At 30.1% G+C, this 16,504-nt stretch overlaps 1 protein-coding gene across 4 annotated transcripts in view; it reads right to left on the bottom strand.

Annotated features, from left to right (window-relative positions):
• Positions 1-16,504, bottom strand: part of mmd (disintegrin and metalloproteinase domain-containing protein mind-meld) — a 55,610-nt gene that overhangs the window by 26,172 nt on the left and 12,934 nt on the right. For 2 of the 4 annotated variants that reach the window (XM_087403098.1, XM_087403100.1), the window contains exons 2-17: positions 13,744-13,797; positions 10,981-11,129; positions 9,459-9,515; positions 9,253-9,332; positions 9,006-9,075; positions 8,408-8,554; positions 7,861-8,064; positions 7,431-7,505; positions 7,180-7,352; positions 6,799-6,968; positions 6,525-6,688; positions 6,238-6,405; positions 5,617-5,921; positions 5,260-5,379; positions 5,062-5,143; positions 4,854-4,949 (exon numbers count right to left, since the gene is read on the bottom strand). In XM_087403098.1, coding sequence (XP_087259224.1) covers positions 4,854-4,949; positions 5,062-5,143; positions 5,260-5,379; positions 5,617-5,921; positions 6,238-6,405; positions 6,525-6,688; positions 6,799-6,968; positions 7,180-7,352; positions 7,431-7,505; positions 7,861-8,064; positions 8,408-8,554; positions 9,006-9,075; positions 9,253-9,332; positions 9,459-9,515; positions 10,981-11,129; positions 13,744-13,797 — 2,114 coding nt within the window. The remainder of the gene's footprint in view (positions 1-4,853; positions 4,950-5,061; positions 5,144-5,259; positions 5,380-5,616; positions 5,922-6,237; positions 6,406-6,524; positions 6,689-6,798; positions 6,969-7,179; positions 7,353-7,430; positions 7,506-7,860; positions 8,065-8,407; positions 8,555-9,005; positions 9,076-9,252; positions 9,333-9,458; positions 9,516-10,980; positions 11,130-13,743; positions 13,798-16,504) is intronic. The other 2 variants (XM_087403099.1, XM_087403101.1) reach the window with 1 other exon arrangement.

Genomic DNA, 16,504 nt, shown 5'->3' with positions numbered 1-16,504 from the left:
ATAAAAGATTAAAATATTGATTATAAATAATGTTTGAAAAATCAGTCGTGTACTCACATATGCTTCACATCTCCAGTAAATTCATAATTAATAATTGCTTCCACAAGTCTCAGTCTGTCTTCCTGCCTTAGATCTTTCTTTGGAATTGCTTTTGTAAATATATTAGGTGTTGGAATTAATTCGTAGCGTTTTTTAATGAAAGAATGTTATTTATTTCACATGAGCATTAAAAAATACATTAATGAAAGTACTTCCCATCACTTGTAAAACGCTACGAATTAATTCCAACACCTAATATTATCTTTCTTAATTTATCCAATATACTATAAAAAAAACAGAAGTGCATTATTCTTGGAATAAAATTTATAATTTTTGAGCAAACAGCATGAGCATATTATATTGTATATACGTTGAAAAATACCACTTACACTTAATACTTTAGATGTTTCATTTTGGGTAAGTGCATAGGAGATGTGTGGAAGTGTGAAGTGAAAGTGCTTAATTTATTAGCATTTGCAAGAGGTTGAAATTCTAAATCAAATTCAGTCTCTGTGAAAGGAATAAAGTTTAAAGAGAATCCCTGAGACAAAAGAGGCATCAGTCAGAGAAATGATTTCCTATAAGACAGATCAGGAAGAAAAAAATGGAAAAAGAATTCTATAATATTAATAAGTATAAAAATACATACATATAAGAATAAATATATTTGCCTTAAATATATTTAAGTATATATATATATATATATATATATATAATATGAAAATTTATGAATATTGGCTTAACAATATCAAACTGAAATCAACTATGAGGTAGAACGTTTTATAAATAATTAACAAATGTAGAAATGAATGTAATAACTCGTGCGATATTTTCCTACCTTATCTTGTTATTCCTATTTCAACTTTTCCTTTAATGACCATAATTTATTTCTTAATTTTACCTGAGGTTCTTCTTTTGTTATTAACCTGTTTATTCTGTCTTCGGCTTCTAAGACCAGGAAAGTTTCTTCATCAATTCCTGAGTCTACAAAGAAAAGAAAGAGAATGAGATTATGTAGCTATACATATAATATGCGAATGTTATATTATTTTGCCAATTTTATATTGACATTTGCATCACTTACTTTCGAATATGTCTGAATAAGAGTCTAACCCTCACTCTTTGAGGTAATTTTCGACTTTCATCCGTTACGTTTTCTGAAGTCCGATTATTAATTATTAAAACAGGAACAACAAGATAAGCTCGATGTTCACAATGCTAGAAATCAATCCGAGATCTCGGATAGAGAAAGAATTAACGAATCACATTTGAACAATTTGGTCACATGATCAATGCGATTGGTCAATTCTTTTTTCATCCGAGATCTCAAATCGATTTTTAACATCGTGGCATCTAACACCGAGTTTTATAATTTTTTTTCGGCACCTCAATTATTATAAATAATATTTTATAAAACACTAGTCAAAATTTTAACCAACACAGCTGTAACTTACCTGCGTTATTGCCGTTGAGCGAGGCATAAGCTGCTATCAAGCGCCAAACTCGTCGGATTCGTCTATCAGATTTTTTTGTTTATAGTAACAGAGAAATTGTTTCTTGTCACAATTCACTACACCTCATTTCACACACTCCGGACTGGGTTTTCACTTGACGCTGAAAATGAGCATCATAGCGTCAAGTGAAAACTTAGTTTGGTGCGAATGTGCTGTGTAACCGAATGGTTCGTTACGATGGCAACATATTTGAGACGGAAAATTTCGATTCCTCTAACTGAAAGCATTTGTTAATGTAAACAACGCTTCAATTAGTGAGAACAGGCTAAATGTTGTTTCTAACTGAAACTCAACTAACTGAATATCTCTGCCTACTACAGCTGAAATTTTTTTCCGTGTTTCTTTAGTTTTAGTTGCTCTTTAGTTTCGAATATAACAATATTTGAAAGATCGAATTCTCCAGATATGGAATACCTCGCATAGCACACTTTATTCGAGAGACGTTCTAAGAATGTTTTTAAAACACAGAATGTTTTTTGGATATTTTAGGATATCTCTTGAAAATTGATATGCTATGTGCGTATGAAATTTGAATTATGATCTTTTTGAATTATTATTTATACTACTATTTATTAACATATTTACATCTACTATAGTATTACGTTTTTTTTTATAAACTATAGTTGATTATTGTTGATAGTATTATGTCTTTTTAAAATCTATAGCTGACTGTTACTAATATAGTATTACAGCTGCGTGTCTGCTTGATCTTGTTTTATGTCTTATGAACGATAAAGATGGAATAACGCAATAGAGTACTTCCAATACGATAAAGATGGAATAGCGCTTTATAGCGTACTCCTAAATGTAATCTGTGGATGCATTTCGTTTTATGTTCACAGCGCTTATAAGCATCATTTGTTCTTGTTTAATATTTGATGGACAACAAGGATAATTTGATGCTTACAGCGTGTAAGTATGAAAATGGAACGCACTTTATATATAAAATCGTTTCATATTTTAAAATCAAAACGAGTTTCAATTAATCAAAACGAGTTTTATTAACAGAGTTGAAGTTAGTTTTAATTTGAAAATTAAACAGAAAGGCAATTGCTTTAAAAAAATATCATTAAAAAATATTAAATTATAATTTTATGTAAAAGTTATATTTTTTAAAAATTCGTGATAAAGACACTCAATTAAGTAAATTTAATTATATAATAAACGAGGGGCTAAAAGCAACAGCGAGTTGTTGATTGCTTTTTCTTTTTTGTAAAAATGCTTAATTAATTTTATTTATTTATTTATGTCAAAATGTTTAATTAAAAAGAGAATAATAAAAGATTCTAGAGAATATAAATCATAAAGGTACAATTGCCAATTAAAGTCAGGACTAAGTGTTTATGTATAAATACAAATTCTTTACATCAAATACGATAGAGAATGCAATCACGTTCAAAATTAAATTTTTCGAATTACAATATATATTCTTTATTAAATTAATTTTTTTCTTTCAGATATGATTGCGCGCCGATAACTTCCGGACTTTTAACACCATCAGAAACGCTAATAATCCTCCCTAAATTAAATTATTATAAAAAAATTGTAAAAATCTTAAGTATTGCGAAAAATGACAAATGAGCAATTGCCAATTGGAACTTGGTACAGTGAACAGTGCGTGATTTAGCTTTAAAAAAAGCTTTATCTTACATAACCAAATAAGAAATAGTATATATTTCGGTTAGTATTCTAGTCTTCTTCAACAAATAAAGACTATGATAAAGTATATTCAAATGTAAATTTGAAATCTTGTTTAAATACGGTGAAACAATATTATTTGCAATACAAAATGTATAATAAATTTAACGCGAAATATATTTTTAAAATGGATCTTTTTTCATCTAATCCAATTCTTTAATAATTTGCTTGTATATATTCCAAAGTTTTTTGTATATATTTAAGAAATGAGATGTGTGTTTGATGCATTTTTCAGCCAGCGTGACTTTAAAGGTAATTATATGGAAATTCCCGAGATAACAGATTCAAAAATATAAACAAATGACAAATGGGCAATTGGGAATTGGTGCAGGGAATAGTGCATGAAAAAGCTTTATCTTATATAATCAAATAGGAAATAGTACATGTTTCAGCTAGCATTCTAGCCTTTTTCAGAAAATAGAGATTTTGCATAAAGCTTTTTTAAAGCTAAATCATGTACTGTTCACTGTGCCAATTCCCAATGCCAATTTTATATTTTGTTTATATTTTTGAATTTGTTATTTCGAGAATTTTCATATATAGTTACTTTCATTGCGAAAAATATTACCTCAGCCAGAGTAATTTTTTATTCTATAACAAATTAATTAAACATTCCCTTACATTTTTTGGTCATCTGGAGTAATTAACCAAAAAACAATATTATGTCACAATTAATTACATAGATTGCAAAAATTGTTGCAGTTAAATAATTCAAAAAAATTTGTCAAAGCTGAAATATCCCAGTAAACACGCACATCCCAGTAAATGTACGAAATTTCGGAAAATTTACATAACATAGTGTATGTAATTATTACAGAATAACACAATGAACCAAAGACGTAGCAGGTATATCATTTACGCAAAAAGCTATAACTGTTACGTATGATCGTACTGTCACTGTTTCGATGCATAGTTAACGTAACATTTACGTAATTTGAATAACATAAATTTTCATTCTTTGAAAACTTCGTAAATGTTACGTAACTATGATAATGTACGTTATTTATATGTAAATATTCCTCTCTTTTTCCGACTTTGTTGCGAAATATAATTAAAATATGCTGACATTTTGATCTGAAAATAACGTGACTATTACAGAACAGTGGAACATTGTTCCGTAACGACTACATAAATATACGGAACGATATTCACTGGGATATAAAAATTAAATGTGTCGATAAATTTCTTTAAAAAACAATTTTAATTAAAAATATATTAAATATTAAAATATCTTTAAAAAATTTAATTAAAAATGTTAAAAATGTTAAAAATTAATTTTTTTAAAAGTATATACTTATGACAAATTTTAAGAGGTTTTTTAACTTTAACATTCCTTGTGTTCATAATTTAATATTTTTTATTTGTAACAGATAAATTTCTTTCAATTTTAAACAACAAATACCTAATTATAATACAAAAACACGATATTTTAAAATAAATTTAATATAGTTTTTATTTTTATTTTAATGATAGAATTCTGCGATTAGCTGTAAATTTAAATTTACTGCATTCGGCTTCCAAATTAAAAAAAAAATGAAAAATTTACTGCAAAAGTGTTAGTAGTAAAATTGCTTTAGATTATTTGTTATGAAATATACTTACGCCATTTCCTGAACATTCTTTATCATCATGATTGCTGGGACATTTTTCTTGATCGATGTATGGAAACAAACTCGTGCAAGTTTGATTTACGCAAATCTAGAATGCATAATTAGTAATCAATGAATAGTAGGAATCAACATATTATTTGAAAATAAGTAAAACTACGTATAATAATTTTTATGAGAGTTAAATATGTCATTATAATTACCAAGTTATCACCGCAAGATGTGCCATCACGAACCAATCCCATTCCAGGTATATCAGATCCTTCCACTCTTCCATTTGTGGCTCTTGCAAATAGAAATAATTGATTTAACATAATACACATATATTGTGTATCAAAATGTAAAATATATCAAATATCAGTTAAAAAGTAGCTATTTTGACTTTATTGCCTAATACTTACTTGCATTCATATTCCTGGTTCTTGATGGAAATTATAGTTCTAGTATGTAAATCCTTCATTCCATCGATTACTGGTTGCTTGCTTCCTTGTTGGCATTGAAGAGATCCACAACGAACGTTTCTAAAAGAAAAAAATTTTCTTATTTAACCATTATGTTGATATTATATTTAAATATTCGATTTGATTCAATCGAATTGTCTCTCGTACCAATGTAATGAAAATTAAGACAAAAATTTACAATTTATATCAACCTTAATCTTATTTATTTTTTTAAATTAAATTTTTACATCTCCTTTTTCCTTATATCTTTCACATTTTTATTTTCTCGTTACATAAGAAAAGCGTAGTTTTACTCACTCAGATTCGCATTTGATAAGATGACCGCTGGAGTCGGTACCGCAGTGGCCGTTGATAGATCCTTTAGAGTTAAATTGCTCGAAACATTCTTGATCGGCAGCGATTCCGCCGTAACCCCATACTTGCTCACATTGTAGATCTAGAGCCGGACAAATTCCGTTGAAGCAATGCCCAGCATTATTTGCGCACGGGTTGCCGTTCTTTTTATAAACGTCCGGTGGACACTGACCAGTATCACCAGTGCACATTTCCGGTAAATCGCATTCATTCGTCGATTCGCGGCAAACGACGCCGCGAGCACGGAGCTGAAATTTTATCAATATATTGAAAAATGTAGGATTTATAATACAGAAAAGTAAGCAAGAGAAAATAATACGCCGGAAATGGAATTATTATACCCTTCGTAAATATACATTCACCATTTTTCATGCTGTTATATACTTAATAGTTTACATTCGATAAATAATTTAATGTTTTTTGTATTGAATATTCGGAAATCTTTAAAAATTAATTATAATAATGATATATCTCTCTCAATATTATGAGATGTGGTTCACGCCATATCGTATTACTTCCAAGAGATTGCTCGCTAAAAGACAGGAGCATCTTCTCTTATCTTACCTTGCAATCGCTGCAACAAGGACCGGTCGCGCATTCGGCCTCCGTTGTCAGCTTACAAGTGATAGGATCGCAACAAGGATCGTACTCCTTGCACTCCTCGATCGATCCGCAGTCGCATTGTTCCCCGTCGTCGATTACCCTGTTTCCGCATGATCTCCTAATCTCCAACTATAACCCGAAGCAGATCCCAAATCGATTAAGCTAATCGAATTTGCTTCAAGGTTCATTCGATCCCATTCTAATTCGATTAAAGTGTTATTGATTTTATGTGTAAGTTATCAATTTACCTCGTTTGGTTTGTTAAAAAGGCAAATGCCGTGACCGCTCTTTAAAGCTTCTATATAGTCAGTTTTACTACATTCCGAAAACTTGTATGGCTGAACGTTTTCTAAGCCAACGATGGATTGAGCCATAATGCATCCGTGCCAATCGCGGCAATTGCAATCGTTCCCTAAAATTGATAATAAAACATTTTACCATCTCCTGGAAAACTGGAAACTATTTTCCTGTTTGCTAAACTTCACGTATTGGAAATAAAACAAAGAACTTTGTGATACTTACTTCCATCGTCGTGGCTCATGCCAATATTGTGACCGATCATGTGTGCCATGGTACCAGCTAAAAGATGAGGCTCATAAGTATTTAGATCAACGCTGATTCCTACGGATCTTTGGCTGCACACAGTCTCGGGTACAGCCACCCCTGATTCTCCACCTGAGAAAGTCTCACCCCTACCGAATATATTTCCACAAATGTTACTTGTTTATTTAATAATATTACTTGCTATTAGTTGTTAACATTGAATTTTTGTGCTCTTAATTTATTTCAAAAATTAATCGTATTAAATCGAGATAAAAGTATGGACAGATATTTTGGTGTTTGACACAATCAGAATTTAATTAAGGAACAAGTTATAAATCGGAAGAATAACAATAAACTCACGTGAGTAATTGGGTGGTGTCCTGAGCAACTTGATACATTCTCCGCATCGTATAATCGTTAAAGCTTAACAAGGCTTGATCGATGTCGATGCCGTTATCGATTTGCGCTTGGTTACTGCCCTTCCAACTTTCGATGTATACGACGGAGACTCTAGTGTTTAATGTACGGAAATACTGTCCAGAAAATCTAATTTAGTACATATCCTATGGGAAAATGAATTTACATAGATATTATTACATAATTCAGCTTACCAAATCTGCGATATTAGCAACTTGGATGGCATCGTGAACAACCTCAGCTCTGGTACTACCGTTTCTTTTGTCAAACTATACACAGAAACAAAGTACCATTTGAAGCTGGATATTATAGATGTGTTAAATAGTATAATTAATATAACAAATATTAAATTGTATTTTCAATTAAAATCTAATAGAGAGATGAATAAAATTTAAATTTCAAATAAAATCTAAATTAATATAAATTTTAGTTAAAATTAAAAAATACATTTATCTTATAATTTTCTACTATTATAAGTGCAAATTTAAAAATTAAATAATCCGTTCTCTGAATAATCATCTTACAACCTTCTACTTAAATTGTATTATCGGTATAATTTATTGTTTTATCTGTTATATAATTGTCAGTTTAATTAATTTATGTTTGAAGGATATAATAACGTACCATAGCCTTATCGATAATGATGGCAGTTTCGATATATTTGGTTGCTTCACGGACGTCTCTTTTGTATCGATCGGAAGTGGTTTCTGATAGCCCGAAGATGTGCTTCTGCCGGCGATTCTTTACACGCCACTCAAGATTTCCCGAGTTAGCGCAGCCTTTGTTAACTTTTGTTCGGGCTTCAAATATAATGTGAGGATGTTTCTGCTAAAAGAGAGGCCTGCATATAGTTTATGTTTCTGCCAACTGCTTTGCCCTTTTCTGACATTCAATTTTTAATTATAGCGCGACCTAAACTTCTACGAAGTTAAGTCTATCTAGTAATAAAATCAAGCCAAATTAGCCAAATCGAAGTCTTTGATTTAAATTTAGCCGCATTAGCTGATTATTATTTCGAATGATGTGCGAATTATACACATGGATGAGCGCAGATTAGGTTTTTTCATAGTAATTCAATTATAATTGTGTGTGTTTCAGTATTTTTTGAACAATGTGTAATTATTACATTATCGTATTCTTATAATAATTAACGAGAAGAAATTTAACTGACCGATAAATCGCCGCCGTAGAATGGATGAATGACGAAAGTCTCGTTGCCTAAATGAATGACACCGCTGACACCATTACACGTGTGAAAAGCAGCGCTAGCTCCCGGATAATCTCTCACAGTGCCGTGATAATAACAATGTTCTATCTCCTGCAAGAAAGATAATAACACCATTATGAGTTTATCGTTAAACTTGAGTCTTCCTCTTAATGCTTAAGTCTTACGTGAATATTTTAGACTTTATTATTCACAATACTGCTTTTATACTATAATAAGTAAAGTAGCAGTGTATATGCTTGTACATATTTATTATTGATATTTTTTCATTCACGGTACTAAAATAGCTCTGTCATTACCCGATCAAAAGAGCTATTTTTTTTTATTTCTCTCGCTTTTTATTGTAATATCAGGTAAGACTATGTAATGAGATAGCTCATATTAAAAGCAATTTAATCCAACTAAACTAGTTTTAACAAACTACACAGTAAAATAATCAACTATGCAAAACAATTATTCTTTCTAAACAACTGTTAATTGAGTTACGTATAAATATTTGAGTATCATTAGATTGTGAGATTACGTTTCGCTCGAAATATTTTACCTGCTTAGACATTTGTTCCGCATTGCCGGCTAAAAAGTCTTTCTGTATAAGATTCGGAGCTAAAAGTTGCCTGCAACATAATGATGAGAACCGTATGTAGATGTATGTAAATCTTTTTAATAGATGATATTTTTTAATTAGATTTTTTACTATTTCTTTCGCGCCTTTTATGATTAAAATTTTATCATTGCATTAAAACATAGGTATACTTTAATCAGTGTACATGTACATACATAAAAATACTTACGTATTTAATTCTAAGTCTAGACGAAATTTATGATTAAAGGCCTTGATCAGAAGAGACGTCCGGTGAAAATGTCTCCCTGTCTGAAAATATCAATTTCATTATTATTAATCTTTATCGCTGCAAATATTTTAAGGATTATTTATTTTAAAATTAATATTAAAACTAATTGATTATCTTAAAATCTGTTTTTGTACTATAAAACTTACTCTCAATCTGCCTCTAGGATTCTGATATCCTCCATCTCCGTAACCTCTTTGAGGAAACTGAAATACAATAGAAACATACATAATATGTTAAATCAATTATAATATTTTAAAAAATAATCTAAATAAATTAAAAATATATAACATGGAAGAGTTTAGTATATATTAATACTATTAAATTTATAATACAATTCTTTAATTATTTTTATTTTGTATATACAATTTCTCTTTCCGTTTGCATATATATATCAGTTATATGTATATCAAAAATTATATGTACATTTATTAATTTCATTTAATTTATTAATAAAATATTTACGTGCATCGAGAGAAAAGTTGCAACAAACAGAATATAAATTAGTTGTCTCAAAAAATACTATAAATATAGTAATTGCACATCTATAAATTATAGTAAAATTATAGTATTGCAATTGGTTTCATTTTTATGGTAATATTGGTGATAATAATTATAATTGTAATCATTTTCATCAATTGTAATCATAGTCCCATCTATACATACATATTTGAACTATACATATAGTTATTATTATAACTAATATTATAGTAATAATAATTATAATTATAGTAATATGTAATTATAATTACAAGTAATAAAAATTTTTCTCTCTATGTATATATATATATATATATATATATATATATATATATATATATATTCACATATGTTGTATGACAATTATATCTGTGTTTGCTGGGATATTTGATGATTATAATTACTTATACATTTTAAAGTAATTATGGTTAGAAATTTCATTTTTTGTAATTATTATCTATTGCTATGAAATGTTTTAATAATAATATAACTATATATTTATATGTAGTTTTAAAGTACATTTTAGTTGGCACAGAAAATTATTATAAACTGTAATAGTTAAGAATGTATCCTGCAAAGTTAAATTTGGAAATGTGTTTAATATTTACACTTCAAGTAAACTAGATATGTATGGAAATTGTGTGAATAATATAATATTTTTATTTAATAACACATTTTTATAGTCTATTTAGTTTATTTGTCACTAAAAATTAAATTTTTTTTATAGCATTAAGAAAAATCTCAATTTTTTTATGTAAATTCTTTAACAAAATTCATTATGATTGTCCGTTTTCTGTAAAAAAATAAAAAAATAAATAAAATAATTTTATTTATTTACAAAACAACTAACTCTGTGCATTCAATAAAATTTTATATTATATTATAAATCATCTTGAATATGTATTTAAAGTTTTTAAATACAAAAATTCAGATTTTTTTCATTAGATTTTTCTTAATATTTTTATTAGAACACTATTTCTTATTAACATAATTTTTTATCCATATGGAAAATAACTGCTAAATTTTTTTTACTACTTCAAATATAAAACAATATAAAACAATTTGTAATCATTTCATAATTTTTTGAATGTTTTTAAAATATGTTTAATACTTAAATTATGATAATTGCAACCATTTTTTTTCTTAGTGTGAAGACTATAGATAAAAACAATACGGGATGCGAAATTTTACCTTCGGTACGCCAACTTCTCTCGTGGATATCCCCATTTTCTCGTGATGCCGTAGCTGTACCGGATAGATGATCTGATAGTAATGACCACCGATATTTCGTATTAGCTCTTGGTTTTGTCGATATTCGTGTAGTAGTCGTTCGACCTCACCTGAAATTAATTTCCACGTTCAATCGAACGCCCTAATTTCACCCCCCGGTTCCCCACTCTTTTAACCACCCCTCTACGATCTCTAATTTCATCTCGAATGGACTTTGGGGCGATTCATTGCGCCGCATCGACAAAATTTCACGCTATTGCCATTAACCTGCCCTCTCAACCGTCGGCATTGAGATTTTAGTCCGTACGATTCAATAATAATGGTATAGTAATAAAGTAGTATAAAATAGATTTTATTATCCCATTTCTTTTGCATCCACGTATCAGCTCTCTCGATTGATTCGGCCTCGATTTCCTACATAAAAGAGTGACATTTTCTCTCTGATCAAGTCTCATACATGAAAGTGACGATATATGTATATATACATACAAGAGTCATTTGAAAAGTTTTGAACCTTAATATGAAAATGGCATTACTCGTTAAAACCCATTCTGGTACTACAATCATACATGTTTTAAAAGATACCTGTGAAAAATTGTAACCATTTTGAACGTTCAGTTGTTGTTTGACAGTCATTTATGCCAGTCTATGTCAGTGTTTTTGTAAAAATGGAAAAAGTCGAATATCGGCGGTTGCCACAGACAGAAATTTATGAATTGCAGTTCAAATTGATTGACTACCCACCGTATTCATTAGATCTAGCCTCTAACGACTTTTTCCTATTTCCTAGGGTCAAAGTTTGGCTCGGAGAACAGAGATCTTCATCAAACAAAAACACTGACATCGACTGGCACAAATAACTATCACACAATAACGGAGCGTTCAAAATGACTACAATTTTTACAGGTATCTTTCAAAACATGTATGATTGTAGTACCAGAATGAGTTTTGAGTAATGCTATTTTCATATTGAGGCTCAAAACGATCCTTGTATGTATATATTCCTTATAGCATTATAAATATTTATATATTTATAAATATATATATATTTAATATTTATCAAATGTCATTATATTTTTAGATTAATCTGATGTAATTTAAATTTAAAATTCTTCCCACTTCATTTATCTGCAGATTTTTCGCGAACAATTTATATTCTATACATTGAACATTGCCCCTAGAATTTATAGTTAGGAATACATTTTGCGTATTGAAAAATTATCATTACTCAGATTCGCGATAAATATCCATTGTCTCAAAAGCTCGTTCTCTGGGCTAATGTCGATTGTCCCCTATTTCATAAATCGTTTCGCGTCCTTATTTCGAGAAGTACGCGCGCAGGTCGCGAATTTAATTTCCAATCTCCACTCCTCGAGCGGCGCCCAAACATGTCGAGATTACTCGCCGATTAATTTACTCTTTTCATCCCGCCCGTCATCCTCCGTCCTTTTCCTCCCACCAATTGTTGCCGTTGCCGCAGAAATGTCACGTAAATTGCGATTAATTCGGCCAACGTCATTATATGTTGCACATTACAGTTGTTGAACATGCGTTGTGGCAATTTATAGCGCGGTGGCTTCGATTTTGCGTCAGAAAATTCTACAATGACGTCCTTCCTAAATGTGATTTTTGAAAATTTCTCAAATACTTGAATACAAAATAATCATTTGTTTGTAATTATTGAATTTTACATTTTTATACAAGATACTACCTCAAACTTTAATTTTTAATTAAACTTCTTGATTTTCTAGATTATTTGTTATCAAGGCACATCATGTAATATGTTTCCCAACACTTTCAATCTAGCTTAAGTAATTTCAAATTGAATTTCTGTATAAATAATAGATATATTCAAGTAATATATCTCAAATTAAATTAAATTTCATGTAATATACAGCAGCTATTGCTGTTTACTCGTGTACGCTCAACGCTGCTTTACATCCTAATCCCTAATTAAGCTCCCTAATTCTATGAATCCTGCATTCAATGTTACTGAAATACATTATATAAAATTTTCTCAGCTTTTAAAAGCAGATTTAAATAAATGCGAACTGGAATAACTTCAAATTTTTCTTTTCTCTCTCTTAAGACAGATTTCTCATTATACAATCACCGTAATATCTAGGCCGAGATTCGCGCCGTCGAGCTCTGTCCCGGTGCATTGTCCCCGTCTAAAATGTAATCCAATTTAAGTTTCGCGTTTCCGACCAATCAGCGATGTTGACTTAACAATAAACCGCTCTCGAGGATTTGTCGTATCCTCAAGGATCAAGTTTCTAACGAAAGTGCTGCATTGCGGTCCTTCCATTTTATGGTAGTTTGTTTACGCAAAGCCTTATCCAATAGCCATCGTAATTGTACAAAGATTGTGACAGCAAATCTTTGCAAATTTTTCCTATCACGCAATATTAACAGAATTTATCTAACCGTTTATTGTGTAACGATTTATTGTGTAAATAAATCGTTGATGAAAAAATTTTATTATTATAATACATTAAATTAAAATTAATTCACAGGAAAACTTAGATTAAATTGAATGATTTGTGAAACAGTACTTATAAAATTTTATTCATTGAACTTTAATATCTATGTAAATTTATATAATTGTATTTTAAATTATCTTATTACTATGAATATGGGTAGTACTTAAACTTAATAATTTTGTTTAGGTAATTTTGTTTTATTAATAATTTTATGTCCATTATAATGATTGTATTCACTCACCAGCGGGAGTTTCTTCTTCCTTCCAAAAGGAATCATCTAAGGTATAGTCTGCTTCTAAAACACAAAATAGAATGTGCATTTTAATAAATTATAGAAATTAGATATATGATACAATAATTCAAAAATAAAAACAAGCAAATAAAGCAAATACAAAATGTGAATCAATCAAACAGACATAAATAGCTTTACAAACTACTCTTTATAATAATTAGCCAAGGATAATGTTTTAAAGAGTTACTAGCGATAAAAGGATAAAGATGGTATATATGTGTTCAGGTATTTTAATGGTTCACCTGAGAATTTTAGATTTTAAAATAAACTTTAGAGAACTTCAGCGAATCAGAGTAAAGCAAACTCTGCTGACCACATCCAAACAAGAAATCGAGGATCAAAAGAATATGGGATCAAAGAATCTAAGACACTTGAGATTTTGAAGATCTCTATTCAAAAGAGATTTTCAAGACCTCAAAAACATCTCAGACGAAAGCCTTCTTTAACTCAGTTTACGGTAAATTTCAATTTAATTTCAAAATTTTAATTATTAATTTTAAAAATATTTAATGTAGATAGATAAAGCGTTTGAAAAGTATTATATTTTCTCTCAATCAAAGTTTTACAAATTCTGGAATTTTGTGACGTTTAAAAACATGTACAAAATATTTTATGTTCAATCTATTTGTTAATTTTAAAAACATTTTATTTAAAATATTAAATATCACAATAGTAAAGTACTCTAGTGACGACGAATGTTAAATGTTCCAATATTGAAACATCGTAATGAATCCATTAATTATGCATCAGTTACTCGTCCCATTATAACCGTATGTTTACCTATCTTACTCATTCATCTGTTACGCGAGGTTAATACAGAAACTGCCAACCTTTCTATTCGAATACAAACAGAATAATTTTCTTATATTAGCCAAATATCTGATATTACCTTCTATTTATGGATATATGTCGACTCAAGCACTTCCATTCGTTTGTTTATCATAAAAACATGTTATGTTCTTTCCACATAAAAGGATCCGTTATATAATTGCGCAATTCATCACATCCTGCAATCTGGATTGAGTAAAACGTTCATGTGAGAAACAAGAAAAAGAATATACGGTAGTATTTGCACTTTTATCCCGCACAAGGACGAGAATGGATGGCGAAACTTTTTCATCTTCGCGCAAAATTCCTCGCCGCAAAATTCATAAGACGGACGTAACCCTAGATAAAGGGACGACAGTTTGTGCTGGCCTACTTCCGGTACCAGAGCACAAAAAAATCAGCCGAGGGCGAAGTTGGCCTCGAATAGATCGGAGTCAGTGACACGACGATGCAATCACAGCGTTTCTTAACCCTCTGGAGCCCTTCGGGCTTTTCGAGCGAAACCGCGGTACATCATTCTTCACTATTGAGTGACTGAAATCTTTTCAATCGTTGTTGACGATAATATTTATCGTTAAAAACAGATAGTTCATATTACTTGCTCGCAATTTGATCATCCTTTTTTTAATTTAATATTTTATATTAAAATCTCTGAAGTCAGAGCAACAAAGTTCGAATTGGATAAGATTGAGGTTGAGAAGAGCGTCAAAGATGAAGAAAGTTCGATTGCCCGACAAGCTTCATAATTAAGTTATTTAGAACTCGAAGGGTTCTGACATCGTCTAAGTTCGAAGGCATCATTTACGTAAGAACATAGATGCATCTAAAGATATGAACTTGTGCAAAATTCGGATAGATTTGATTCAGTCTTATATAAAGGACGTAATGATTTAGTTATCTAATTATTAGGTGTTGGAATTAATTCGTAGCGTTTTTTAATGAAAGAATGTTATTTATTTCACATGAGCATTAAAAAATACATTAATGAAAGTACTTCCCATCACTTGTAAAACGCTACGAATTAATTCCAACACCTAATATTTAGAATTGAATACTTAGCTTCGAAAGCTTAGAAAATCTTAGAAAACTGTATATGAGTAATACTTGAAAAGAAAGGTAAACGCATGAGAAGAGTCCCCAAGGAAACCTTAGCAATTGGCTAGATTCAAGGTAAGCATCGTGTTGCCACATATGGAATTAAACAATCGATTTATCTGAAACTCAAAAGAGCTAGACTTCAAAAGAGAAATCCTGAAATCCTCTAAGTCAGAAGTATGCTATATGAGAATTCTGATTATATAACTAGATTGTAACCAATATTGTAATAAAAAAATTTAATAGTTATCTGAAATAAGATGATTAAATATTTAGAGAAAAATAGCATTGAAGCTTTACAAAATCTTTATGGAGAACTAAAGTTTTGAATATATATAAAAATAAATAGGAATCATCTCCTACTTATGTAATAAGAAAAAATGTATAAAAAATAATTAGAAAAAATTTCCAGGGAAGATTTGTCCAAGTTTGAGGTAGTTGTCTCATAGGAATATGAAACTGAACAATCGGTTTATCTAGGACTCGAAGAATCAAGCTTCAAAGGAGCTTGAAATCGTCTAAGTTTCGAAGTGACTGGAGAAGGTAGTGCAAAAGGGCACCATGAAAGACAGGAAGGGAGGGGAGAGAAAGAGAGAGAGAGAGAGAGAGAGAGAGAGAGGGAGAGAGAGAGAGAGAAAGAGAGAGAGTCCTAGGCAAGGTTCGACTAGGTTCGGTTCGGTGGCATTGCATATCCCGGCACATCTCGCAGGTGCAGGGCGTGGTGCCTTGTCGGCAATATCGATTACAAACCCGGGCGGTTGCGCATTCACGTCGACACGTGGACGTG

The sequence above is a fragment of the Acromyrmex echinatior genome, chromosome 2 (assembly GCF_024713525.1).
Source record: "Acromyrmex echinatior isolate Ae372 chromosome 2, ASM2471352v2, whole genome shotgun sequence".
Classification (NCBI taxonomy): Eukaryota; Metazoa; Arthropoda; class Insecta; order Hymenoptera; family Formicidae; genus Acromyrmex; species Acromyrmex echinatior.
This window is presented reverse-complemented; position numbering and strand designations above follow the sequence as displayed.